General features: G+C 42.7%; 1 protein-coding gene across 1 annotated transcript in view; it reads left to right on the top strand.

Annotated features, from left to right (window-relative positions):
• Positions 1-27,164, top strand: part of LOC137348029 (glycylpeptide N-tetradecanoyltransferase 1-like) — a 78,481-nt gene that overhangs the window by 32,100 nt on the left and 19,217 nt on the right. Inside the window, exons 2-9 of the mRNA XM_068013115.1 lie at positions 660-762; positions 10,856-11,000; positions 14,428-14,546; positions 17,595-17,686; positions 20,048-20,164; positions 22,163-22,333; positions 23,511-23,619; positions 26,739-26,909. Coding sequence (XP_067869216.1) covers positions 660-762; positions 10,856-11,000; positions 14,428-14,546; positions 17,595-17,686; positions 20,048-20,164; positions 22,163-22,333; positions 23,511-23,619; positions 26,739-26,909 — 1,027 coding nt within the window. The remainder of the gene's footprint in view (positions 1-659; positions 763-10,855; positions 11,001-14,427; positions 14,547-17,594; positions 17,687-20,047; positions 20,165-22,162; positions 22,334-23,510; positions 23,620-26,738; positions 26,910-27,164) is intronic.

Raw genomic sequence — 27,164 nt, 5'->3', positions numbered from 1 at the left:
GGCAGTATGGGTCACTTCCACACTACCTTTACCAGCTGCTGCATTGGGGAACCACAAGAAGAATTTCTGTTCCATTATAGCTCCGGGGTCCTTACATGTGGTGCCTCTCTGGAGTACGATGCACTGAAACGTTTAATAGTGCAGTGTATTTGTGGACCAGCACACTATTACCACAGTTCCCATATGGTAGGTTCCTAATGGGTGAATTGTTGGTCTGAGACCCCAAATGAAGAAACGACTCTTTATGGGAATGAACAGATAAATGAACCCAAAATCACTAAAACCCATTGGCAGGATACCACTTGTCCATTATTGAAGCCAATGATGGTTCCTATATCCGTATCACATGTTTCAGTAAAACCGAATCACATTGGTTGAATTTTTCATTTTAGCAGATTACTTCCTCTTGAGTTCGAAATTAGAAAATATTGTAAAAAAATTCTAACAATCTATATTTTGAATTGTGTTTTGTCGAGACTATCATTGCAGCAATTTATCAAGCACCTCTGACTCAGTTTGAAAACATTTTCTGCTACCGCTGTGCCTTGCACTGTATCTAAAGTCTGGCTGGGTTCTTTTTTTCTTTAAAACGTCACCATCCCAGCCGTACCATTTTTCTCAATTCTGAAGTTTTCCAACCGGTTTTCTTTCTAAAACAGTAAGAGTCCAGGGGATGAAACGGGAGCAAAGAAGAAGAAAAAGAAACCAAAGCGGAAGAAGGAGAAGGGTGGAGGGAAGCTAGACTCGGACAGTCAATCAAAGGTATGGTTCAGGGTAAAACGTGTTTTGTACCATCCAGGAATCTCAGTGCTACCCGCAACCATTTTCTTGAAGGAATAAAAAACAAGCTTAGCAATTATAAAAAGGCCAATGCATACTTTCTCTGATTTGACTCCTTTCTATATAATTAAATCTTGTATACACAAAAGATGGCAGATTAAATCCGTCTGAATAGAAAAATCAAATGTGTTATTTGGTCAGATATTGAATTTAATCATAGTTGTGATGAGGGGCACACACCTGAGAAGTCATAACCTGTCTATTTTCTCTTTACAGTTGCGACTACTCTGTGTATTTTTAACATTCTTTGCTTTTTATTTCAAATTTACAGAAATATTCTCTTTACTTAACCTAACTCTTCTGCTTGGTTGGATACACATCAGGAATCTGAAAGCTTGCAGTTTCAACCAATCACATTGCTAAATTAGTTTTCTTGTGGTTTCTGCTGCTACTGTTCTATCTGATCCTACTGAACATGGAGCTGTCCAGATAACATTTTACAATTCTGACAAAAAACATTTTCGTTTATATGAATGACCTGCACTTGTAAGGTGTAAGAAGAATGATGCTGAAATTTGCTGGTGCTAAATTAGAGAAACACTGCAGGAGATTGATTCTGCCAATATTGCCTACTTAGCTAATTGCAGTGAAATGTCAAGTTCAACATTTTATGCTGAAGAGCAGTGAAAGAAGCTGCAACCTAAATGATAAAATCCTTAGCATCCCGGAGGAATGGAGAGATCTTGAGATGCAGAAACATAGATCTTTAAAGGTAGAGGTGCAGTTAGAAAAGTTCACACAAAATAAGATTCAAGGGTTTATACATATGACTATTGAATATGAAAACAAGGAAATGATGCTGAATTTATATAAGACATTGACTAGGACACAGTTGGAATTTCTGAGCTGCTCTGGGCAACCCATTATAGGAAGGATATTGAAGTCATGAAAAGGAGTGAGAGGTTACAGTTATAAAGAGCTTGAAAAAATGGGAACTTTTCACTGAAACAGGGAAGGCTAGGAAGGAAGAATCTATTAGAACTTTTCAAAATTGTGAAAGGCTTTCAGAATGAATAATGAAAGGTTATTTCATCTGTTGGTGAATCACTAATAAGGGTTGTAGACCAATGTTCCCTCTGATGTCGCCCCTCTGTGCTCCACTCGCTTGTTGTGCTGCAGGGTTCCTTTAAGGTTTCCACATGGCCGCACTCATGCGCATCTTTATCAGGATCATCCTTTCTGAAACTCGTGTTGGTTGCTTCTAATTATTTATTCATCTAGATATTTAGTAATTTCATCTTTAATTAAATATTCAAAATATTTCCTGCCACAGATGTTAAACTGACTGGCCTGTAATAACCCAGGTTAGCTTTGTCTCCTTTCTGTTCAAACGAACAGAGGGTGAAGTTTGTAAGATAATTATGGACAAGGAATTTCTCCTCTGCCCAAGCATCCAGTGGCTTCTAATAGAGCTTTTGCCTCCACTGTCCTATGCAGAAACCCGTTCCATGAGCTGATCATTCTTGGTGTGTAGAAGAATTTCCTGATGTCAATCTTAAATTTGAATCTCTTGCCTTGCTTAGTCTTTTGATCCAATTTAAAATAAAATCCTAGATTTATCTTTTCCATTCCTCTAACCATCTTCTAAACCTCTAGGCTCACCTCTCTGATATCTCCTTTCTAGATGTTCTACCAAAATCCAAAATTGTAATTTCTGGACAACCTCCAACAATTATGCTGCTCCTTCTAGCTTGGTATCATCTTTTTGCATTAAGCTTCTAAATGCAGGTCATTAATATAAATTAGAAATAATAATGGTCAGATCCCAGATATGAATCCTTTTGCTTCATGAGCCCTGGGTACCCCACTCAGTGCACTGCCCTCCCTCACTCAGATATAACTCCTTTAACACACACCCATTGCTTTCTACTCTTCAGGCAATTTCCTATTTATTTCCAAAATTCACCTTGAATCTCCACAGCTTTTAAGTTTAACTAATAGTTAAACATGTTGTTAGAACATTAGAAGTGTTTATTCAGGCGGAGACTATAAACATCATTTAATAGGCAACTAGATAAGTATTTCAAAAATAAAAATGTGAAAAACTATGAAGGAATTGCAGGGAAACTGAATGAGAGTAGAGTTGAAGAGTTGGCACTGGTGCAGTAGGCTGAGTGGTCTCGCTTTGTGCTGTAATATTTATGATTCTATAAAATCATTATGTTTCTTCTAGCAGAGGCCTCCCCATGTTCCATCCATTTGTTTACCTGGGTCTTCCCCAAGTGAAGATGCTCTACCAAGTAGCAGACTAGTGGACGCCATTTCTCCATCCATCATAGCATCCAATTTCTCTTTGATTTCAGTGTTTGACTCCACTATTCGGCTAGAGTCAATTCCAAGCATTGTTCACTCCATGTGAAAGTGCTTCCTGACATTCGTCCTGAGCTTGCTACTACCAGTTTGTACCTGTATCCTTTTGTCCTACAGAGCAGAACTGAAATAGAGAACAAGAAGGGCAAAGGGAGTGCGTGATAATAGGTGAGCAGGTAACATGAAAGCATTGTCAAAGGAAGGGTGCAGCTGATTGGGGACCTGAAAGGAGATCTTTTTGTGGAGCAGCTGTCAATGTCACAGCGAAGAAGGAAGCAGTATACAAATTAGATAGAATAAAAATAGGTAAAGAGTAGATACTTAAAAGGTTGGTAGTGCTCAAAGTAGAAGAGTCAGCTGGTCTGGATGGGATGCATTGTAGATTGCTGAGAGAGGAGATTGCGGAGGCGCTGGCCACATTCTTCCAACCCTACTTTGATATGGGAGTGGTTCTGGTGTACTGCAGATATTACACCCATGTTCAAAAAAAGGGAGTGGGATAAATCTGGCAACTACAGTCAGTCAGTTTAACTCCTGGAGAAATTTTTTTTAAGCAAGTAATCCAGGGGAAAAAAAATTGATCCTTTGAAAAATATAGATTAATAACTGATCACCAGCACGCATTTGTTAATGGCAAATCATGCTTGACTAACTTGGTTTAAGCTGTTTGTTGAAGTAATGGAGAGGATTGATGAGGGTATTGCGATTGGGCATATGGACTTTCAAAAGGCATTTGATAAAGTACCACAAGTTTATTAGCAATTTAAGACCATAGGATTAATGGGGCAGTGTCTGTGTGGATACAAAATTGGCTAAGGGACAGAAAGCAGAGAGTAGTGGTGAACAGTTTTTCAGACCAAAGGAAAGTTAACAGTCGTTAACCAGGGGGCATAGATTTAAGGTAAGAGGCAGGAGGTTTAAAGGGGATTTGTGGGGAAAAAAAATTCGCCCAGAGGGTGGTTGGAATCTGGAACATACTGCCTGAAGAGGTGGTAGAGGCAGGAACCCTCACAACATTTAAGAAGTATCTAGATGAGCACTTGAAACACCATAGCATACAAGGCTACAGGCCTAGTGCTGGAAAATGGGATTAGAATAGATAGGTGCTTGATGGCCAGCATGGACACGATGGGCCGAAGGGCCTGTTTCTGTGCTGTATAACTCTATGACCCTAGTGTTCCCCAGGGGTTGGTATTAAGAACACTGCTCTTTTTGATATAAGTTAATGACCTGGACTTGGGTATACATGGCATAATTTCAAAGTTTGCAGATGATGTGAAACTCAAATGTAAAACACTGAGGAGAATAGCAACAGACCTCTGTAGGACATAGGCTAATAAAATAGGCAGACACATGGCAGATTAAATTTAAGTGCGAAGTGATACATTTTGGTAGGAAGAATGAGGAGCGGCAGTATAAATTGACTGGTACAGTTTTAAAGGGGGTGCAAGAACAGAGACACCTGGGAGTGCACATACACAAGTCTTTGAAGGTGGCTAAGTTGAGAGGCTGTTTTTCTAAAAAAAAAAGGGATCATTGGCTTGATACTTGCAAGCATAGATTACATAAGCAAGCAAATTATACTAAACTCTTATAAAACACCGGTTAAGCCTGAGCTGGAGTATTGGAAATCACTCTTTAGGAAACATGTCAAGGACTTGGGAGAGGGTACATAGAAGATTTACGAGAACGGTTTTGGATGAGGAACTTCAGTTACATGGAGAGACGGGAGAAGCTGGCGTTGTTCTCTTCAGAGCTGAGAAGGTTAAGAGGAGATTTGATAGAGATGTTCAAATCATGAAAGGGTTTGATAGAGTAAATAAGAGAGTGGCAAAAGGTCGGTAAGCAGAGGACACAGATTAAAGGTAATTGGCAAAAGAACCAGAGGTTGCATGACTGGACAGACTAGATGCAGGAAGGATGTTCCCGATGGCAGGGGAGTACAGGATCAGGGGTCACAGTCTAAGGATAAGGGGTAAGCCATTTAGGACTGAGATGAGGAGGGATTTCTTTGCCCAGAGAGTGATGTACCTGTGGAATTCTCTACCACAGAAAGCAGTTGAGGTCAAACCATTAAATATATTCAAGAAAGAGTTTGATATAGTTCTTAGGGCTAAAGGGATCAAGGGATACGGGGAGAAAGCGGGAACAGGGTACTGAGTTTGGATGATCAGCCATGATCGTATTGAATGGCGGTGTAGGCTTGAAGGGCCGAATGGCCTACTCCTATTTTTCCATGTTTCTATGATCAAAATAAATTGTACAGTGAATTGTTACGGTCTGGAATGCGCCACCTAAAATAGTGGTGGAAGCAGGTTCGCTACCTTTCAAAAGGGAATTCATTTAATTCTTGAAGGGGAACAATTTCCAGTGATATAGGGAAAGAGCAGGGAGTGGAATTGAGGTAAAAGATCAGTTATGATCTTATTGAATGGCAGAGCAGGCTCAAGGTCTACTCCTATTTCTTATGTTCTTTTGGTTTGAGCAGGCACGATAGGCCCTGTGCTGTGTAATTCCACGATTCTATGAACCTGGTTTAGTTAGTGGTGCTGTGCATTAACCTTTACAATTCTACTCCGTCTCTTCTATTCCTCCTGTCATTTGCCTCTTTTCACAACTTAATATCAACAAGAACAACAACTTGCATTTAACTAGCACCTTTTAATACAGGAGAATGAAACAAAGTGCTGAACAGAGACATAATCTTTTGGTTTCCCCATCCATTTTTTTAAAGAGGCATTAGGAATGGTGACTCTAATGGTAGTGGTCAAATATAGGTTTCAAGGATGTTCTTGAGAGGGAGCTGGAGGCTTAGGGAGAGAATTCTAGAGCATGGGGCAAAAAGGCTGAAACCTGTCAATGACTGAGCAAAGGGAGGGCGGATGGATAAGTGCCTGGAGTAAGAGGAATGGAGAGTGTGGGGTCAGTTGCAGATCTGTAGCAGGATACGGAGAGATGAAACCTTGGGGATTTAAACATGAGCGTCCTCAACAGCTGGCATCTTCGTTTACTAACCTGTGTGCTATCAAATATGTGCCCACTTCTCAAGGCCCAGTGGTTTACATTTTAAAATTCTTCCTTCTATCTCCCCTGGTCACTGTATTCTGTCATTTCTGTCTGTATTGTAGCCTATACTGTGTGCTCAGATCCTGGAGGAGGCTTGAATACACAGTCTGTTGTCTCAGAAGCAAGGGTACCACGACTGAGCCAAGCTTGCATGCTATTAAATGGCTGCTCCAATGAGGAGAGAACAGTATAGCGTACTGATCTATTCATTTAGAGTCATAGAGTTATACAGCACAGAAACAGGCCGTTCGGCCCATCGTGTCTGTGCTGGCCATCAAGCACCTAACTATTCTAGCCCCATTTTCCAGCACTTGGCCCATAGCATTGTGTGCTATGGCGTTTCAAGTGCTCATCTAAATACTTCTTAAATGTTGTGAGGGTTCCTGCCTCTACCACCACTTCAGGCAGTACGTTCCAGATTCCAACCACCCTCTGGGTGAAAACATTTTTCCTCAAATCCCCTCTAAACCTCCTGCCCCTTGCCTTAAATCGTATGTCTTCCTAATCACCTTATCTACCTGTGCTGCTGCCTTCAGTGATCTATGGACAAGTACACCAAGGTCCCTCTGACCCTCTGTACCTCCTAGGGTCCTACCATCCATTGCATATTCCCTTGCCTTGTTAGTCCTCCCAAAAAGCACCACCTCACACTTCTCAGGATTAAATTCCATTTGCCACAGCTCCGCCCATCTTACCAGCCCATCTATATCGTCCTGTAATCTAAGGCTTTCCTCCTCACTATTTACAACACCACCAATTTTCATGTCATCTGCAAACTTATGCCTCCTATATTCATGTCCAAATCATTAACGTACACTAAAACAGCGTGAGATGCTTAAACATACTGTTCGCATGATGCCACATAATTTGAACATTCCATTTCTGCCTTGTTTACAGCTTCTCAGTAAAAAATCTTGTGCCTTCACACACTTCCTGCTACAAAACCTACTTCCTGTTGTCATGCTTCTGTGTCAATTTTTCCATCCTAAATTCTAAAGTCCACATTTATAATGGATACTGCCTCAATAAACTTGACACACTGACTACAATGCCACCACTGGTGGCATTGTAAAGATAAAAACAGAAAATGCTGGAAATACTCAGCAAGTCTGGCAGGATCTGTGGAGAGAGAAACAAAGTTAATGTTTCAGGTGGATGACCTTTCATCAGGACAGAACTGACGTTAACTCTGTTTCTGTCTCCACAGATGCTGCCAGACCTGCTGAGTATTTCCAGCATTTTCTGTTTTTATTTCAGATTTCCAGCATCTGTAATACTTTGCTATTGTATTTGGTATGGCACTGCAGAGCCTCAATGCTACATCTCCTAGCTCCTCAGCCTGTGCTGCACAGAAACTCCTACACTCCAACCAACTCTACATTTCTATTCCCCAGACTGCCCTAAGCTTTCCTATTTAATTGTAAATGATATCAAATTAGAATATGATTGTGACCCCCGTGGATTCCACCAACAAACCAGAAGAATCAAATCTACCAATTGATCCCAATTTAGGAAACTAAAAAAACAGACAAGATTTCACTTTTACAAATTTTACTTTAACACTCATTCCAAAACTAACAAATTTAACATGAACTAACAGTTAAATTACAGTCGACATATATCTTAAAGGTTACATGTTAGTTAGCGAATGCAACAAAGATAGTCCGTACAAATCCTCTGAGCAGTCCTATCAGCAAGAGGGCACCGAACAGTCCCAAAGTGCATCAAAGCAGGGACTTTCTCATGTAGTTCTCCGTCCTGTCCTCCAGGATGCAGAAACGGAAGTAATGATGTCCCGTCGATCGCGAGTGATGCAATCCTCCCTTTAATGGTTCGGTCTTGTCATCTCTCGAACAGCCTTGGCCTCACCCACAACTGTCCTGACGGTGTGGTTCCACTGATAACTCTGAGTCACCGAAGACAACTGCCATAAGTTATATTCACCAATAGTCAGTTCTGAGTTTGATTTCCTCAGTCTGCAGTCTGTCTTTTAAGAACAGCTGCCAACAGATCCCACCTTATCTCTTTTTAAAGAACAACTGGCTGTTTTTGCTTCCACCCACTGCAGAGTATTATTCTAAACTGAAACCTGAGCTCTAGAAACATGTTTCTGGTCACAACTTCTGATCATAAAAAATGGTTAGGACCAGCCTTGTCTTTCCCAGAGCTCTCTGGAGCTTTTAGTTTCATTTCCAGTAAATGACTGAGTCAGGGAAAAAAGCTTTGAATTCAAAGTCATAGCACACTAACAGTCCATTCAACAGGTCAGCTGTATAGAATGCAGTCTGCACAATATATAAAAACAAGGACAAAATGTATTACTTTAATGTGGGGACTGAATAACTCTTGTGTGCCCTTTCCAATTACTTCACTAGTCCAATTGACTTCATCTGAACTCTAGACTTGGTCTTGACTCTCCATGTGCAAAATAACCAGAGATTGACTAATTGTTAAATTAATTACAGATTTATTTTTAATAAATATTTAATTGACCAGCTAAGAGTGATCTGTTGAATGAAGCCTCTCTGTGTACATTATGCTAAGTTTCCTCCTGATGCACTTTTCCTGATTTCTGTTGCACTTTCCCTGGGCCAGGCTCCATTGAAACACACCCTGAAATTCCCCGCATCCTTCAGTGTGAAACTGGGTGAAACCACACATCTAGCCATGAGCACATTACCCCCAGCAAGTTTGGGGCAGGGTGGGGGTGTGTGGGGGAGGGAAATAAAAATTATGACTTGATCCTGAAGAAAAGCAGTTGAAGATTGCAGGAGGAAGTGTTGTCTGGTGTGCATTCTAATCTCTGTATTAAATCTTTGCACTAAAGCCCTTGAGTAATGTCTGAGAACTATGCTCTTTTTCACTGTATGGTTTAACTATAGCCTTGTATTACATTTTTAAAAAAGGAAAGGTTTTAGTTATTTTAGACTGAACTCTATCAAGAGATTTTCATTGTTATCATTTTAGTCCTACTAGAGAGTTTGAAATGTAAGTCTCTGAATCACTGATAGAAATGTTAACAATTGTTTCTTTGACCTTCTGGAAGCTGTAGTTTTTCCATATTTTTGTCAGTTTTTAACTTGCACTTGTCATCACTGGGCTCGAGCTGCTGGTAACAGAATGACAGACTCGTATTTTGAAAAGGTTATTAATTGTCTTATACTGGCTGTTAATGTTGCGTACTCTTCCTTTCCCTAAAAAAGACTTCTCGAGCAACACTCAAGGGAGGGGGATGTTTGAAGGCTACTCATTATCTATCAGTGGTCTCTGGGTATTCTGCTGAAAGCTTCTATAAACTACTTTTATATTAGGGCCCCCAGTCTTGGGAGAGCAAGCTAATGGCACTGTTCTCCTGCATTCACCTGATAAACCGGTGGCACCAAGGAGACCTGGCAGTCCATATGAGCCAACTAACCATTTTGGCCAGAGTGTGGGCACAGTGATTACATCACAGCGGTGCCACCATACCACTCAGTGCATGCATTGGCTGCAGGACGATCAACAGCTGAGACGGTGTTTATTTTGATACAGTCGATAGATTTGGGAGACTCAGTGCAGGACCCAGTGACCAAGACCATTATAATGTACATTCCTCATCGGGATGTCACACGTACAGAGTAAATAGCAGTTGCTGGATCTCTGGAGTCATTTGCACACTTCACAAATCAGGTAGAGTTCTCCCACCGGTATGTCTCTGGGAAGAAATATTGGCTAAAATGTTCACAGGAATGTTCTTTAAGTTTGTGATTTTGTTACACATATTACAGACTCCTCACCCCTACATTAGGGTTTGAAACACCTGAGATTTTATATATAGCGATCTGTTGTATTGTCAGATATAGTTGCAATGCACTGTACAAATGGGTTTTAACCCACCCTATTAACACAGTCTTGACTGACTTCTGCTGATATCACTGCCTCAACCGTTTCCAGCTTGTTTCAGGGTCAGATAACCATTGGACCAGCCCTACAAACTCAAATCTCCTGCTTTTTCAAATATCATCCAATTTTCCCTGTAAATCTTTCCACATCAACTGCCCTGTGGGTAGTTCATTCCATGTGTTCACCACTCTATATAGAATAGTTAAGTTCCAATTGCCCCCTCCCCAACCCCATTTTTGAAACTTGAGCTCATAACCCATGGTTCTGCAGTTTGTGGCAGTCTTGAATATATCAGGATTATCATTATTAACAACTAGGTAGAGAGTTTAGTCTGCATACCATGGGAATGAGAGGGATATTATTACTAGTAGATTTGCTACTTTACCCAGTTACTGTTATGTATGGATAAAAATTTAGCTGTATAAACAACTAATTACAGAGCTGAACATCTGAAAGTTTGATAGTTAAGTGACAGCTGTACGAGCACTGGGAAAATTGTTAGCATTCTGAAAATGGTTACTTGGAGGGGTATATTGCAGATTATACTGCACTCTGACAGTCAATCATACCATCAGTAATCATTCCCACTGGGGTTTAGGTTTGAATTCTGGGGTTGGCCTGCTACTGAATTCATGGAAAGGCTGGATCTGAAATGCTGCAGTTTGAGAGCACATTTCCCTATGTCACAGGATGCGTTGCGGAATGGTTACAAGATTGAGGTATTCAGATTTCTTTTGTCCTAAATGTTGTCTTTCAGGTTAATTCATTGCCTGCAGAGAAGCTCCAAGAGATCCAGAAGGCCATTGAGCTATTTTCTGTTGCCCAGGGTCCAGCAAAGAGCATGGAGGAGGCAACCAAACGCAGTTACCAGTTCTGGGACACCCAGCCAGTGCCAAAGCTTGGTACGTATCTGCAAAATAGAAAGCTTTTTGAAGGGAATATTAGGTGTGTTCAGGTTGGATGTAATATAGCCAGCATATCTGCAGTATCCCTTGAAGGGATGGAGCAATGTTTCTGACTACATTGAAAATTTTAATGTTGATGAAACTCTTCCTTTCATAGAAATTCAAATCCCTTGCTTCCCCCTCAACCCCGTGCTCTTGTATATATTAATACATGCAGCCACCTCCGTAAACCTGAGTTCATCTAAAACTGTGCTGCCCACATCCCAACTCATAACATCCCCGTTCATCCATAATCATTGTGCTCACTGACCTATAAAATTGCTTCTGGTTCAGCAACGCCTTGATTTGTAAAATTCTTATCCTTGTTTTCAAATGCTTCCATGGCCTCACCCCTCCCGCTCTCCATAATCTCCTCTAGCCCTGCAACCTCTGAGATGTTTGCTCTTCCAATTCTGGCCTCTTGTACATCGTGGATTATAATCGCTCCACCACTGGCAGCCCTGCCTTCAGCTGCCAAGACCCTGAGCTCTGGAATTCCCTCCCTAAACCTCTCTGTCTCATTCTCCTCCTTTAAGATACTCCTTAAAAACATACCTCTTTGACCAAGCTTTTGGTCATCTGACCTAATATCTCCTTAATAAAAACAAGAAATGCTGGAAATATTCAGCAGGTCTGGCAGCATCTGTGGAGAGAGAAGCAGAATTAACGTTTCAGGTCAGTGACCCTTCATCAGAACTGACAAATATTAGAAATGTAATAGGTTGTAAGCAAGTAAAGTGGGGGTGGGGCAAGAGATAACAAAAGAGAAGGTGTTGATAGGACAAGGTCACAGAGAATGACTAACCAGAAGGTCATGGAGCAAAGGCAAATGGTATATTAATGTTGTGGTGAAAGGCAAAGCGTTAGTGCAGAGAGGGTTTTAATTGACAGAAAACTGAACAGCCTGGCCCCAAGCACAAACATGAAAAAGAAAACAATGGGTAGGCACAGTAGAAACAAAATAAAATAAATAAAAAAGAAAAAATAACTAAAAACAAAAAGGGGGGCCCGTCATGCTCTGAAATTATTGAACTCAATGTTCAGTCCGGCAGGCTGTAGTGTGCCTAATCGATAAATGAGATGCTGTTCCTCGAGCTTGCGTTGATGTTCACTGGAATACTGCAGCAATCCCAGGACGGAGATGTGGGCATGAGAGCGGGGGGTGGGGGGGTGGGGTGTTGAAATGGCCAGCAACCAGAAGCTCGGGATCATGCTTTCGAACTGAGTTGAGGTGTTCCGCTAAGCGTTCACCCAGTCTGTGTTTGGCCTCCCCAATGTAGAGGAGACCGCATTGTGAGCAGCGAATACAGCATACTAAATTGAAAGAAGTACAAGTAAATCGCTGCTTCACCTGAAAGGAGTGTTTGGGGCCTGGGATAGTGAGGAGAGAGGAGGTAAATGGGCAGGTATTACACCTCCTGCGATTGCAGGGGAAGATGCAGTGGGAAGGGGACGAGGTGGTGGGGGTAATGGAGGAGTGGACCAGAGTGTCGCGGAGGGAACAATTCCTTCGGAATGCTGATGGGAGGGGAGGGGAAGATGCATTTGGTGGTGGCATCCCGCTGGAGGTGCGGAAATGGCGGAGGATGATCCTTTGGATGTGCAGGCTGGTGGGGTGGAAAGTGAGGACAAGAACCCTGTCGCAGTTCTGGGAGGGAGGGGAAGGAGTGAGGGTAGCGGTGCGGGAAATGGGACGGACACGGTTGAGGGCCCTGTCAATCACAGTGTGGGGGTGGGGCATCTTCGGTTGAGGAAAAAGGAAGACATATCAGAAGCGCTATCATGGAAGGTTGCACCATCAGAACTGATGCATCGGAGACAGAGAAACTGGGAGAATGGAATAGAGTCCTTACAGGAGGCAGGGTGTGAAGAAGTGTAGTCGAAGTAGCTATGGGAGTCGGTGGGCTTATAATGAATATTAGTAGACGTTATTATTAGTGTAATATCTGCTTATGTGGCTTGGTGTCACATTTTGTCTGATCATGCTCCTGCGAACCACCTTGAGATATTTTATTATGTTAAAAGGGGCTCTGTGCATGCAGGTTGCTAGCTAAAATCAAATTGTAAAGGCATTAGCACTCACTCAGGACTGGACTCTTTTTAAAAGTGGGCAGACTGTGCATGTCACTTCCAGTAAGTCTTTCCTATCTCTGTTAGATAACATTGCTGCCCTGAATTCCTTTTTGAAAATCCAATACTGAAGACCCTGCATTTTTAAATATGGTTCTCTAACATTGTTTCCTCACCATTTGTGTATTCTTGTTAAACTTGACAGGAGTTTAGTGTTCCCTTCAGAGTTGGCACTGTAGGGACCAGTTAGAAGTGAAATCAAGGAGCACAAGTGATACTGGAAATCTGCAACTGTTCCCCCCCCCCCACCCCCCCCAAAAAGTTGTGGATGCTGGATCAGTTGGAATTTTCAAGACTGTGGCTGTACTTGCTCTTGCTGCTTCCCTTCAGCAGCAGTATTATTGATGGACGAGGAATGCAGAGTTCTTGGAGGGCAATAGAGCTGGAGAGACTGTTTAGCAAAAAGGAGGATTCTGGTTTGAATCCCTGGTAAAGGGATTGGGCAGCCGTGCTCTGATATTGGTGTTTCAGGGCATTGAGTGCCTCAAATTTGTTTTTGAATGTGCATCCAAAGTATCTTGTTAGATTTGGACACCATGGACAAGCAGCTGAGCTGACTTCTAGCATCTTGGTTCTGTATCCATTCACGTGGTTGGTACCTGTTTATGGCTGCCAGTATCTGTAGACAGATTATTGCATCTCTGGTCAGAGAATGCCTTTCTCACTGTTGCCTACAGCCTTTCTCCCAAGACTGTCCAGTCCTGACTGCAAAGCACCTTGTATAGTATACACGGAGAGTCCAAGTACTTTGGTGCAGTCACTTTTGTTCCTTGATCTTGGATTACCAAGGTTTTCACTGCAGTCACATTGTCTCCATCTTGAACTTCAATGCAACAAATTATTGGTTCACATTATGTGAGGAGGAGATATTCATGAGGTGGAGCTCACCTTTCTTCCCAACTTATTGCCCATTATAATAGCCATGGCATTATGGCTATCTTCTTTATTTTTCTCTAACATTCCTTGCTTTTGGTCCTTGGGTCTAGACCTCTCAACCTCTCCCTGATCTCACTGCTATACCTTCAACTAGGAGAGGTGTTATGTCCTCCGTGGTCAGTGAAGGGTAACCATGCTGACCATCCTGTAACTTCTGCAGATGGCTCTGTACCTCAGCTGATGCCTGGCACAGTAATGGGGAATGTGTGCTTAAAAAAAAAAGTGTGCTTACACTGTCTCTGAGCTAGATAGAATTTAGATGATTCATCAGAAACTGAAGTGAAACCTCTTATTGTTTCAAGCTTTCATCTTATTTCAGGGGAGGTAGTGACAGTCCATGGCCCTATTGAGCCAGACAAGGATAATATTCGACAGGAGCCCTATAGTCTACCACAGGGATTTCTGTGGGATGCCCTGGACCTTGGGAATGCTGAAGTGGTGAGTCATTGTTGGATGAGTGTTGCACAGCGTTTAATGTGAAATTTGCTCCAAGAAGATGGCACTTTGATGCCCTTGATGGTCAAAATATGTAAATGTAATATGTGTTATCTTGAAGTACTAGGAGTACGTTGCATGCTCCACTGTGTTTGATGCTGTCTTTTCACATCTGGGGCTGGGATCAAATGCATCACAGACAGATACATACGAACATATGAATTAGGAACAGGAGTAGGCCACTCAGCCCCTCGGTCCTGCTCCGCCATTCGATAAGATCATGGCTGATCTGGTTGTAACCTCGACTCCACATTCCCTCCTACCCCTGATGACTTTTCACTCTTTTGCTTATCAAGAACCTCATGAATATCTCCTCCTCACATAATGCCTGAACAATATTTAAAGACTCTGCTTCCGCTGCCTTTTGAGGAAGAGTTCCAAAGACTCACGACCCTCTGAGAGAAAAATAATTCTCCTAATCTCTGTCTTAAATGGGCGACCCCTTATTTTTAAATTGTGACTCCTGGTTCTAGATTCTCCCAGAAGGGGAAACATCCGTTCCACATCCACCCTGTCTAGCCCCCTCAGGATCTTATATGTTTCAATCAAGTCACCTCTTACTCTTCTAAACTCCAGCATATACTCTAGCCTCTCCAATCTTCCCATAAGACAACCCTTCCATTCCACGTATTAGTCGAGTAAGCCTTCTCTGAACTGCCTCCAACGCATTCACATCCTTCCTTAAATAAGGAGACCAATACTATACACAGTACTCCAGATGTGGTCTCACCAATGCCCTGTATAACTGAAGCATACGCCCTACTTTTGTACTCCATTCCCCTCGCAATAAACGATAACATTCTATGAGCTTTCCTAATTACTTGCTGTACCTGCATACTAACCTTTTGCGATTCATGCACTTGGACACCAAGAACCCTCTGTATCCCAGACCTCTGCAATCTCTCACCATTTAGATAATATCCTTTTTTTATTCTTCCTGCCAAAGTGGACAATTTCACATTTTGCACATTATACTCCATTTGCCAGATCTTTGCCCACTCATTTAACTTATCTATATCCCTTTGTAGCTTTCTTATGTCCTCTTCAGAACTTACTTTCCTTCCTAACTTTGTGTCATCGGCAAATTTAGCAACCGTACCTTCAGTCCCTTCACCCAAGTCACTTATATAAATTGTACAAAACACCACTCATTACATCTTGCCAACCAGAAAATGACCCATTTTTGCCTACTCTCTGTTTCCTGTTAGCTAGCCAATCATCTATCTATGCCAATGTGTTACCCCCTACACCATGAGCTTTTATTTTCCGCAATAAACTTTGTGGCAGCTTATCGAATGCCTTCTGCAGTGAGATGAAATCTCCTCTAACTGCCAGTTCTAAGAGTTACAGAGTTTGTGCTGTTCCTAAGGGCCATAGTCCCATAGTATAATGCTGGTACCAGGTTGCCAATCCCACTCAGACCACAGGATGTTGGTGTAAGAAAAGGAGATATATGTTACTGTTGGAGAGAGGATATTGCCCTAAGATTGAGACTGAGGCATATTGCTTAGGGAGAGGGAGATTTTGCTCTGCATCTAGCTGACTCGTTGTAGCTGACTCGGGAGTATTTGATAATATCGGGTGCATGAAATGGAAAGGGTTCCATTCTTCAGTTCTAACATCATTTATGTTGTTGCGGGTGAAATTTAATGATGATGGGGAAGGTAAAAGGGCAGGGCAACCCAATAAAATGGTGGGTGATTTCTGGTGATTATCCTGTACAGGAGTTCTGATCCCTGGTAAAGTACTGGTGAACAATGGGACTTTCTTCCAGCTAGGCCAGTTACTAGCAGCACAGGGAGCCTCAATGGAGCTGAGCGCCACGAATAATGCCACTAATTTGTGGCTATCACAGAAAACTAGATACAATCATGAACACTATTTTCCCCCGCCAGCAGCATTAACAATCGTGTAATCCCATGCAATAAACATAGAATCTGACCCAAAAACAGGAAATGCTGGAAAAGTTGAGGAGGTCAAGCAGCAGTGTCAAGCACAAACACTCCCTGACCTCCTGAGTGTTGCCAGTGTTTTCTGTTTTTGCTTCAGATTTCCAGCATCTGTGGCATTTTGTTCTTTGTGGAATTCGACCTTCGCAGTTGCTGTAAATGACTGAATCTGCAGGTCGATTAATACCCTACCAGCTGACGGCTTGTAGAAAATCTGAAAGTTACTGGGAATATATTGCATGGCTCTATTTTAAATGGGGGCAGTGTTGGTTTGCAATGGGAACTCTATTTCGGAGTGTGTTGAACAAGGTTCAAACAAAAGCTGCTTGTCACAACAACATGTGGGCTAAAGAAGTCAATATTGTTTTGCTAGAACATTCTATGTATGTGTGGTACGTTGATTTGTTCCTAGGATGTTTGTTCATTATAAGCAACTGAAGGTACAGTTAATCTAGAACTGTAAATTTTGACTGTTGGGACAAGCTATAACACACTGACAGGAAGCATTGTCATGCTAGGATGCAACACTATGATTGATAGTCCAGCAGATCTTGAGACTCTGTCCAGAGGCTGAGCTGTAGTGTGCAGGGGAGCTGGGTTCGGGATCAGCTGTAGTGCACTAGGATCTGCTTTGTTGAGCTAGCATGCACAGTTTGACCTAACCAATTTAGATGCTTACAAAGCGCTCCACTTGTCTGAATTAAACAGGCCATTGTAAGCAGTGGATTTACTCTTCAACGGTGTGAATTTGGTTTGGGTTCGAGGGTTTGCATATTGTGAGGTCATTCAGTGGCCATGTCTGATCTAAATATACACAGAATAGGATTTGTTACAAATCCTTTGTTTCTCTACTTGCAATGAGGATAGCATCTTGTGCTCAGGAGTGTTTAGATGCAGCATGCACTGCATGTGAGAAGTTACCACTAATAGAACTGTTGAATTTGATTTTAAATCTGGTGTTTGCGGTTCCCCCTTGATTTATGTTGAAGTGTTCTGTTTCTACCCTGAGGTGAATCTAACCTGTGTGTGTTTGAACACCCAGTTAAAGGAACTGTACACCCTGCTGAACGAGAACTATGTGGAGGATGATGACAACATGTTTAGGTTTGATTACTCACCTGAATTCTTACTATGGTAAGTAGAGTAACTGGCTACATGGTTAGATTTATAAATTTTCTTTCATCTATGGGAAAGGTGTCTCAGTTCCGACCTAGGCATGTTAGCATTCTTGGAACATGTAACATCACAATTAACACTCTTCAAGTCAAGGTAACATCATGATTAGATACAAAGTACACCTGTCTCTGCACATCCAGCAACGTGCTTCAGCACAATCTCAAAGGGATTATTGAGCTATAATGTGAGGGAGAATGGGGTATTGTACAGTGTGAGGGATTGCTGAGCTATATTGTGGGGGATATGGGATTTCATATAGTTCCATCTTGTGCTCACTGTATTGTGAGGGAGTTTGAGTACCATACAGTCTGAATTACTGAACTATAGTGCGCAGGAGATGGGGTGCCATCCAATGTGAGGAATACGGAGCAATATTGTGAGGTTGATAGGGCACCATACAGTGCGAGGATTATGGAACTACAGTGTGAGAATTACAGAGATATAGTGCAAGGGCGAAGGGTTACTACAATGAGTTTGCAATCTCCTATCTATTATTTTTCTCCCTTGCCACTATCAATTAGAAGTTAAGGACCTCTACCCCAGAAGATGCCACCCTTCCTTGAAACAAAAAATATTTAGAAATTAAAGAACTTAACAAAAGAGATTTAACAAGTCATTGTGATTCAGTTTTGAAAATGCAGCCTGATAATTGACCTTTCTCTTGAAATGATGTTACAAACAGGCAGTTAATTTAATTGTTTTCCCTCTGATCAAATTTCCCTATTTTTTTAACTACCTGTCCATAACCAGATTAGTGATTGAATTTCTTTCCCACCCTTAAACCCTAATAATAAATGACCGCTTCAACAACATGGATTTTAAAGTTAAAACAAAGTAGGGTTTATTAACACACTTTTAAACACGGGAAGGCAGTTTAACTAGGCCACACACACTGACAAACGTTCAGGGAAAGGTTAAAGGCATTAAAAATAAAGGCAAGGACATTACTAAATAGAAACTTAACTACTAGTTCATATGGATTTCATTTAAAACTAGTGTCTATGAATATCAAAAACAAAAGTGTCCAAAAGTTGGAGATCACCAATTAGAAATGCCGAATAGAGGAGGAGCTATTGGAGATATCTCTTCTCTTGCAAATTCCTTTTTCTTTGCATTCTCAAAGGTAGCAGTGGAGACAGCTGAATTGCTGAAGTCACCTTATTTTAGAGGGAGAGGAAACTGGTAGAAATCAGACCTTTTCTGCTGTTACTTGCAGCTTGTATTTGGGATGGTTTGCTTCTTGCTGGATCTTTCAAAATGTGGCTTCTGTTTAATTTTTTTTCTTGTTTGAAAGGCCTTGGGCAGAAGTCTATGCAGCTTCAAGACAGGCTGTGACTTCTTGCAGGGAGATGTATCTGTAGTACATGGCAGCTGTATGATGGAGGACATGCTGGACTCACGAACGATTACAGTTTCAAATCCACACAGGTTGGATAGGGATCTCCTGGGCCCTTCCCACCTGACTCTTCCCACCTGACCCCTCTCCTCCATTTTTGACAATCAGAACACAGAAGCACAAACTTAAAGCATGCTGTATAAAATGGCGGTTGACACTAATACTCAAAAGCACAACATAATTTACAAGGGGGTTCAAATCCATTCGTGACACTATAATCTGAAGAGGTTAGCAGGAAATTTGAATTCTGCTATAAGATAGCCTACATACTATTAATTGTCTGTTTTCTGCATACATTGCTTTGTGCGAATAAAAAACAATCCTTTGAAATGTATTTTGTGCTGGAGTGTAAGTTGTTAGTGGTGCTAATTGGTTCCACACACTTTCTATGGTATTAGATTTATACAGCACAGAAACAGGCCCTTCGGCCCATCATGTCTATGCTGGCCATCAAGCACCTATCTATTCTAAACCCATTTTCCAGCACTTGGCCCATAGCCTTGTATGCTATGGCATTTCAAGTGCTCATCTAAATACTTCTTAAATGTTGTGAGGGTTCCTGCCTCTATATATTAGGTACTGGTTTAACAATGATGTGTGCTTTTGGAGGCAGACACTCAATGCCCATCAACCAGGAGAATTCTACGCATCCAGTTGTGCCTGGAGCCCAACTTATGTTGGATCCCAAGAACAGCTGTTGAAGGTGTGGGAAATGCGAGGCTGCTTCCTGTTGACTCACCAGTGGGTCTAATGCTGGCCAGCACAATAGTGAAGTAAAGCTGGAGTTTGAGAGTGTCTGTTTTAACACACTCTGCTGATATCTATTGATCAGTGCTTAAGTGCCTTCAGGTTACATACAATGTGCTTTAGTTTCCTGAGTGATGAATTTCAATAAATGTGGTGTTGTTTGACCCCCTGTCTAGGGCTCTGCGTCCCCCTGGCTGGCTGCTTCAGTGGCACTGCGGTGTACGCGTCGTCTCCAACAAGAAATTAGTGGGTTTCATCAGTGCCATTCCAGCAAATATTCAGATTTATGACCAGTACGTAAGCTTGTATTTAATTTTTGTGACTAATGGCAAATGTCTCTTCTTTCAGAGTTGCACTTTTTACTTTCCAAACACTGGTAAGTCTTTGCGGAGTCTGTTTCCACCTGAGACAGTGTTGAGGGAATGCAGTTCGTGGCGGGGGATGGTTTTGGTCTTCCTAATGTTTAATTGGATGAAATTGCAACTCATCCAGACTGATAACATCGAGGGAATGAAGGGGTCAAGAGAGCTGGTGGTGAGGTAGAGCTGGGTGTTGTCAGCATACACATGGAAAGTGACTGTGTTTTCAGATGATGTCGCCGAGGGACAGCATGTAGATAAGAAATAGGAGGGGGCCAAAGATAGATCCATAGGACACTCCAGAGGTAACCATGAGGGAGTAGGAAGAAAAGCCGTTGCAGGAGATTTTCTGGCAACGATTGGATAAGTAAGTGTTGAACCAGGTGAGGGCAGTTCCGCCCAGCTGGACAATGAAGGGGAATGGTGTGGTCATCTGTGTCGAAGGCTGTAGGCAGGTCGAGAAGGATAGGGAGGCAATATATTGGTGGCTTTAACTAGTTTTGTGGCAAAAACCTGATTGGAGGGATTCAAACCTGGGGCTCTGGGAACAATGGATGAAGATTTGGGAGGTGATGTCCTATTTTTGGGTCCTGGGAGAGGAAAGGGAGGTTGGAGATGGGGCAGTAGATTGCAGGGAAAGAGGGTTCAAGAATGGGTTTATTGAGTTGTGGGGTGGGTATGGAGGGTGATGGCGGAAGATTTGAAGGGAAGGAGGACAGTAGCTGAGGAATGGGAACCATTTGCCATAAAACTAATGTGGGGCCCAGGAAGGGAAATTAGGAGTTGGCAGTTTAGTGATGATAGCGTTGAGAGAGCAGGATATAGGCCTCATGGACAAGATGAAGTGAGTCGAGAGAATCTAGACAGAAGTTCCATAGTAGCAGCTTACTTTTATTCAGGGTGTGTTGAACAATCTCTGCTTTCACTTGTCTACAGCTTGCCCTTCATAATATCATTGGTAAGTATGGGGTCAGCTGATGTCCAGAGTTACCTCATCCATCATAATTGTCTCTGACATCTTAGCTGGTGTTAAAACCTTGGTGAGCAAGAATTGCCTTCACCTCCACAACTGTAAGAAGCCATTGTGTGCTCGTATGCTCCTGCCACAATTCCACGCCTTTAGCAACTGACTCACTCCTCCCTCTCTCAGGCAGCTCCCTCAAACTGAGTCTGCCAAGTTAGTTGTTTCTTTCTGAGCTGAGCTGCAAACCCCACATTCTTACTCCTACCAAGTTCCTGTATCCACACTGCCATTGCTTAGCCATTACCTTCAGATTTGGTCACTTCAAAGCTCCCCTTGTCTTCACAAATTGCAACTTATCAACTCTGCTGCCCACTTTCTATCCCACACTCGATCCTATGCTCACAGACCTTCACTGGCTTCCTTACACACCTTTCCATCAGTTTTGATGTTTCTGTCCTCATCTCCCGGGACTTGCCCCTCTCTCATTTTGTGCTCTCCTCATACACACTCCAGTAGAATTCCTGTACGCATTCCTTTCTGGCCTCCTTTCTGCCCCTTCCCTTTGCCCTGCTTTGGCTACGAAGCCATGGCCCATTTCAATCTCACTCTCTGAAAATCTCTCCCTTCGCCCATTTCTTATATTAACTGTGTGCTCGCCTCCAAATGCATTCTTTAAAAGGCTGTGGGGCTTGGGGGTGTTGAGCAGTGAGGCTGTGTGGGGCTTGGGGGTGTTGGGTGTTGGGGAGTGAGTGTATGTGGGGCTGAGGGGGCGTCGGGCAGTGAGGGTGTGTGGGGCTGAGGGGGGATATTGGGCAGTGAGGGTGGGGGGGGTTGTCGGGCAGTGAGCGTGGGGTGGTGTTGTTCAGATGCTGTCCAAAGATGCTGTTTTTGTTTGATTTCCAGAATTTGCAGTTTTTGGTTGTATGTTTGTATTGGTAAAAATTCTGTTCTAATTTTTTTTTTGGCAGTCAGAAGAAGATGGTGGAGATTAACTTCCTGTGTGTGCATAAGAAGCTGCGCTCTAAACGGGTGGCACCTGTCCTGATCCGGGAGATCACCAGGAGAGTCAACCTTGAAGGCAGCTATCAGGCTGTGTACACTGCAGGTGTGGTGCTGCCTAAACCTGTGGGCACTTGCAGGTAGGTCTGGGTTTAACCCATTCCGCTCAATGCTGCGTGTAACCCTTCTGACCCCTTGTCAGTATAATCATAATCGTCACCCAAGGCAGGTACATCATGGGTTAAATACAGAGTAAAGCTCCCTCTACACTGTCCCCATCAAACACTCCCAGGGCAGGTAGATTAATGAGATAAAGACCTCCAAATTATATACCCTACTGTCACATCTCCATTTGGCGGGGGTGTAGGGGATAGTTTTCAGGAGAGAGTGGTAGGATTCCTGGGTGTAGTGGGGAGGCCCCTGGTGCGGGAGGTTATCTCAGTGTGGAGCTGTAGTCAGAGGTGTCCCAAGGTGTGGATGGAGGGATCCCTGGGTGCAGCCGGGGGCTTTGCTATATGGCAAGCTGTGGGGTGGTGCATATTTGGATTCTGATAGCCATAATCTGGGTGGTACAGCACTGTGCTCCCTGTACAGCCAGGGGTCTACTTGCAACCCACTTGCTGTGGTCTTCAGCAGACCTGTTAGTCCATCAACTTCTGGGCCTCCATGTGTGGCTGCTTGGCTAAGGGATGTCTTTTTGACCTGGGAATCCATTCTGGTGTCCAGTAAAGAAATTAAGTTGGTGGTGTTAGCAGACAGCATCACAGGCTAGACAAACCCATTCTTTTCACAGTAGGGTAGATAGCAGTAAAGGATTGATCAGCCCTTTTTTGTGGGGGGGGATATATGTCTGTAACTCTGCAGCACAGTATGTTGCACTGTTTCTGTTAATACCCTTGAACAAGGTCTGGCTTGAGACTTTCGCCTATGATCACTGTTAAATTGGGTAAGTTCTTCACATTAAAGGGAATGTGCATTGTAACTTCAAGTCACCTCTGGCAACACATAAACCTCTCCCTCGAAGATCCCTTTAGCTGCTATGTAGTTGTCAGTACACTGTGGTATAATCTATCTGCGATTGGTTCGCAGGCTGATCATCTGTGGCCTTGCTTGTCAGTGGTGTGGTGTGTGTTTCGCTGCTACCTTGCCCTGTCTCTGTGAGGCTTGTGATGTGTAGAGTATAGATTGTTGGAGGAGTGGTTCCAGCAATGTCTTTGCATTCAATGCCGAGCTTGGGTTTAGGGCAAGCTTCTAATCACAATGTGCAAAGCTGTCTGTTCTATCATTGATTGAAGTACTCTGCGATCTGTTGAGCAGGTATTGGCACAGGTCACTAAACCCACGCAAACTAGTAGAGGTGAAGTTCTCCCATCTGAGCAGAAACATGACTATGCAACGAACAATGAAACTATATAGACTGCCAGAGGTAAGCCTTAACACTGTATGTCTCAGTAACACCTGTCTGTGAACATTACTTGTGTCTCGTGTGTATTGAATTCGTCACCTTCCTTAGAACAGATGAGTCGTTGGTCCTTTTTTCTTTCTTCTTTGTTTAAGTTTCTATATTTCTTTCTCATTTCTAATTGGTGAATAACTAAGCAGCAAATAGTCAATCACATTGTTTGCCTCCCTTATTTCCTACTTCAAATTTGTCATATTCTGCTGACAGAAACCCTCAGACATAAGAGGCCATGACTGCTTCTCACACACCCTAAAAATAACATGATCGTGTAACAAAATATTCCCAAAAGAATTGCAGACTTACCTTGAACTTGCAACTTTCCCTCTGTTCCACAATGGCATATTTCTTCAGGGCTGGGGCTGCAACTCGTATACACTTCTTCTCATTGCCCAGGAGGATCTTGGGGGGAGGAAAATGAGATGCTAAATGGAATGAAAAAGGTTCTTCTTGAACACCATTTCAGGTCAAACCTGGCCTGACCGCTAGACAAGAGCACAAACTGAGAAATGGCAAGTGCAGACCTGGTGTTGGAAAGCACTGTGTACTGAGTGAATGGGGAGTGGAGGCAAAAACACTGGCATCAATCAGGAGGCAGTTAGATACTCTAAGGGAGACTAACTCTCTACCCCAGGATGGCTGAATGGATTCACTGATCTACAGTTAACGTGGTTAAATATGTTGTTGTGCTGATGAACAGAAACACACTTTTGACCCCACTATCTCTGTAACCTCTTCCAGCCCTACGACCCTCTGGCAACTTTGTGTTCCTCCAATTCCCTTACAGATCCTCCACCACCTTCTGTTCACTATTGGCAGTCGTGCCATCACATGTCTAGGTCTGAAGCTCTGGAACTCTCTCCCTCATTCTCTCCACTTCTCTCTCTTTTAAGGCATACCTTAAAACCCACCTTTTTGACCAAGCTTTTAGTCGCCTCTGCGAATATCTTCTTTGGATTGGTGTCAGTTCTTGTCTGATTTTGCTCGTGTGAAGCGTCTTGGGTTGTTTTGTTATGTTACATATGCTGTATAAGTGCAAGGTGCTGTTGTAGTTCAGTAACAGCCTTTTTTCTTTACATGGCTAAATACCTGGTAAACAGTCAAAATAGACATCCTAGTACTAAATGATATCACCGTCCGCTCCCCCACACCCAGTTAAATATTTCCTACAAGCTTTTTTTACATCACTGCTGTAAGCATAGAGATCTAATGGATTTTTGACTGGAATATCTCCATGGAGATGTGGTGCTCTGTCTTCTCAACACAGGTCAGGGCAACTCAAAGTTCAAACTGAAAAAAAGTCTTATTTTTGAGAGTTTTCTGAAGGAGTAGAATGCTGATTGTCACTGGAAGGCTTAAGTGCCTGAAGTAAACTAGTTCTTGCCTGTTGATCCCAGAGAGAAGAATCACACTGTGGGACTTGTGTTTTATTGAAGCAGCAGGTCATTGGTTCAAGTCCTGCTGCAGAGTCCTGCAAAGATCCAATGACACTATTTAAAGAAGAGCACAGAGTTCTCTGTGTCTTGCCCAATATTTATCCCTAAACCAACAACCCAAAACAGATTGTCTGATTATTATCTCATTGCTGTTTGTGGGATCTAGCTGTGTGGAATGTGGCTGCCACTTTTCCCGACATTGCAACCGCGACTACACTTCAAAAGTAATTACTTGGCTTTAGAACTTTAATGGTTGTGAATGGTGCTAAATAAATGCAAGTCCTTTCCTTTCGGCAGGCACAATGGAAATGATATGGGAATGAGGGCTGCAGTTCAACCATCTGCCCATTGGTGGTGCTGTTGATGAGAGTAATTTAATTTTTTTTGCTATGAATGGCACCACCAAGGAGACATAAGTGGGACTGCACGTTGTAAAGCACACAGCCAGGCAGGGAATTTAGCATTTATTGCTGGGATTTCTCATCTGATGGCGATGTTCAAGCAGGGGGTCCACTCCTCTGTCTGATAGTGCTGTTTCTGCAACCCAGTTTCCTGGGTCAAAGGTGATTAAGGTGCATAGAGGGCTCCAGGCAGGAGTCCCACTGCCAAGAAGGAGCCCACCAATGCCTGTTTACTAAATTATGGCAGTGCTACATTGTGACAGGCACTGAGGCCGAACAGTGCACTGCCCCGGCACAGGGGGAACCTTGATTATTGCTGTTGCTTCCCACCACCTACCACCCCCTTCAACATAGCAGCCCCAGGAATGGTTACACAGGTGGGTGGGAGAGAAAGCTGTTGGGGACTGCATCCCAGCAAGAGTTAGCACCTTCTGTTGGAAGAGGGATTCTCTCATAACCAGCAGTCTTGTTGATTTTGTTTTTCAAGGGTGAGGGAGATGATGTGAATAATGTAATAATGTGAATAATGCCTGGGGTAGGAAAACCACTAATGCCTCAAGGTTGCCAAATGACGTGCCGTGCATGATGGTTTATCTATATCTGGGATTGTGCTGTTACTGAATATTGGAGCCACAGTTGAAAATTTTATTCCCTTAGTTACATGTAGAAACCCACAGCATGTTCAAAATTTTATTCCCTTAGTTACATGTAGAAACCCACAGCATGTTCATGGTTCCTTAGTTTATTGTTCAATACTGTGTACAGGTAGGCACCTAATGACCGGAAAGATATTGTTGCCCTGTGAGAGGGACAACAAAGAAATTCTAAATATCAAGGGTCTAAGTTAAAGGTTAAGATAGTTGTACTCGGTTTTGGAAAAGAGATTTCAATTAGTTTAAAGGGAATTGATCAGGGCAATTTGTGCCATTTGGTAAAAGGTTTAAATCCCAGGGGACACGAGATAAAAATAAATGAAGAATTCAGGAGTAAGGAGGGAACTTGGAGGTGGGGTGATGTTGTACTGGTGGGTGGAATGTTTTGACCCAAAGAGTCAGAGAGCTATAAAATAAGTTACCAGGGAAGGCTACTGAAGTGGACGGTATAAATAGGGTCAGGACAATTGAGTAGCCTTTCTGGAAACATAAAAGATTTGAGGATATGGTGAAACAGTCGGGATAATCTGTGCAAAAGGAACAGGCTCAGGTCTTTTGCCTCTTTCTGTAAATTCTCATGTTTTCAAACTTTTTAGACAACAAAAACACCTGGTTTGAGGCCAATGGAGCGGAAGGATGTGGAGGGTGCATGCAGATTGCTGAGAGAATACCTGAAGCAGTTCTATTTGACCCCAGTAATGAACGAAGAGGAGGTCGCTCACTGGTTTATGCCTCAGGAAAATATTATAGAGACTTATGTGGTAGAGGTAAATCTGACTCACTGAATTTTGGGGGAATGAAGGTGAACTTGACCAGAGCAACAAATAATTGATACTGCACCTTTAACTCTGTGAATTGCAGCTGAAAAATCAGTCAGGGGACTGCTGGAATGTTCATATTTATGGGCATTGGGTAAGGATCAATCAGCTTTGGCTGTGATGCCCTATATGTTTGAATAGCATACTGAGACTCACTGCTGAGGCTCACACATGGAAAATTGTTTCTTGACGAAGGTACAGTCC

The sequence above is a fragment of the Heterodontus francisci genome, chromosome 33 (assembly GCF_036365525.1).
Source record: "Heterodontus francisci isolate sHetFra1 chromosome 33, sHetFra1.hap1, whole genome shotgun sequence".
In the NCBI taxonomy this organism is placed as follows: domain Eukaryota; kingdom Metazoa; phylum Chordata; class Chondrichthyes; order Heterodontiformes; family Heterodontidae; genus Heterodontus; species Heterodontus francisci.
This window is presented reverse-complemented; position numbering and strand designations above follow the sequence as displayed.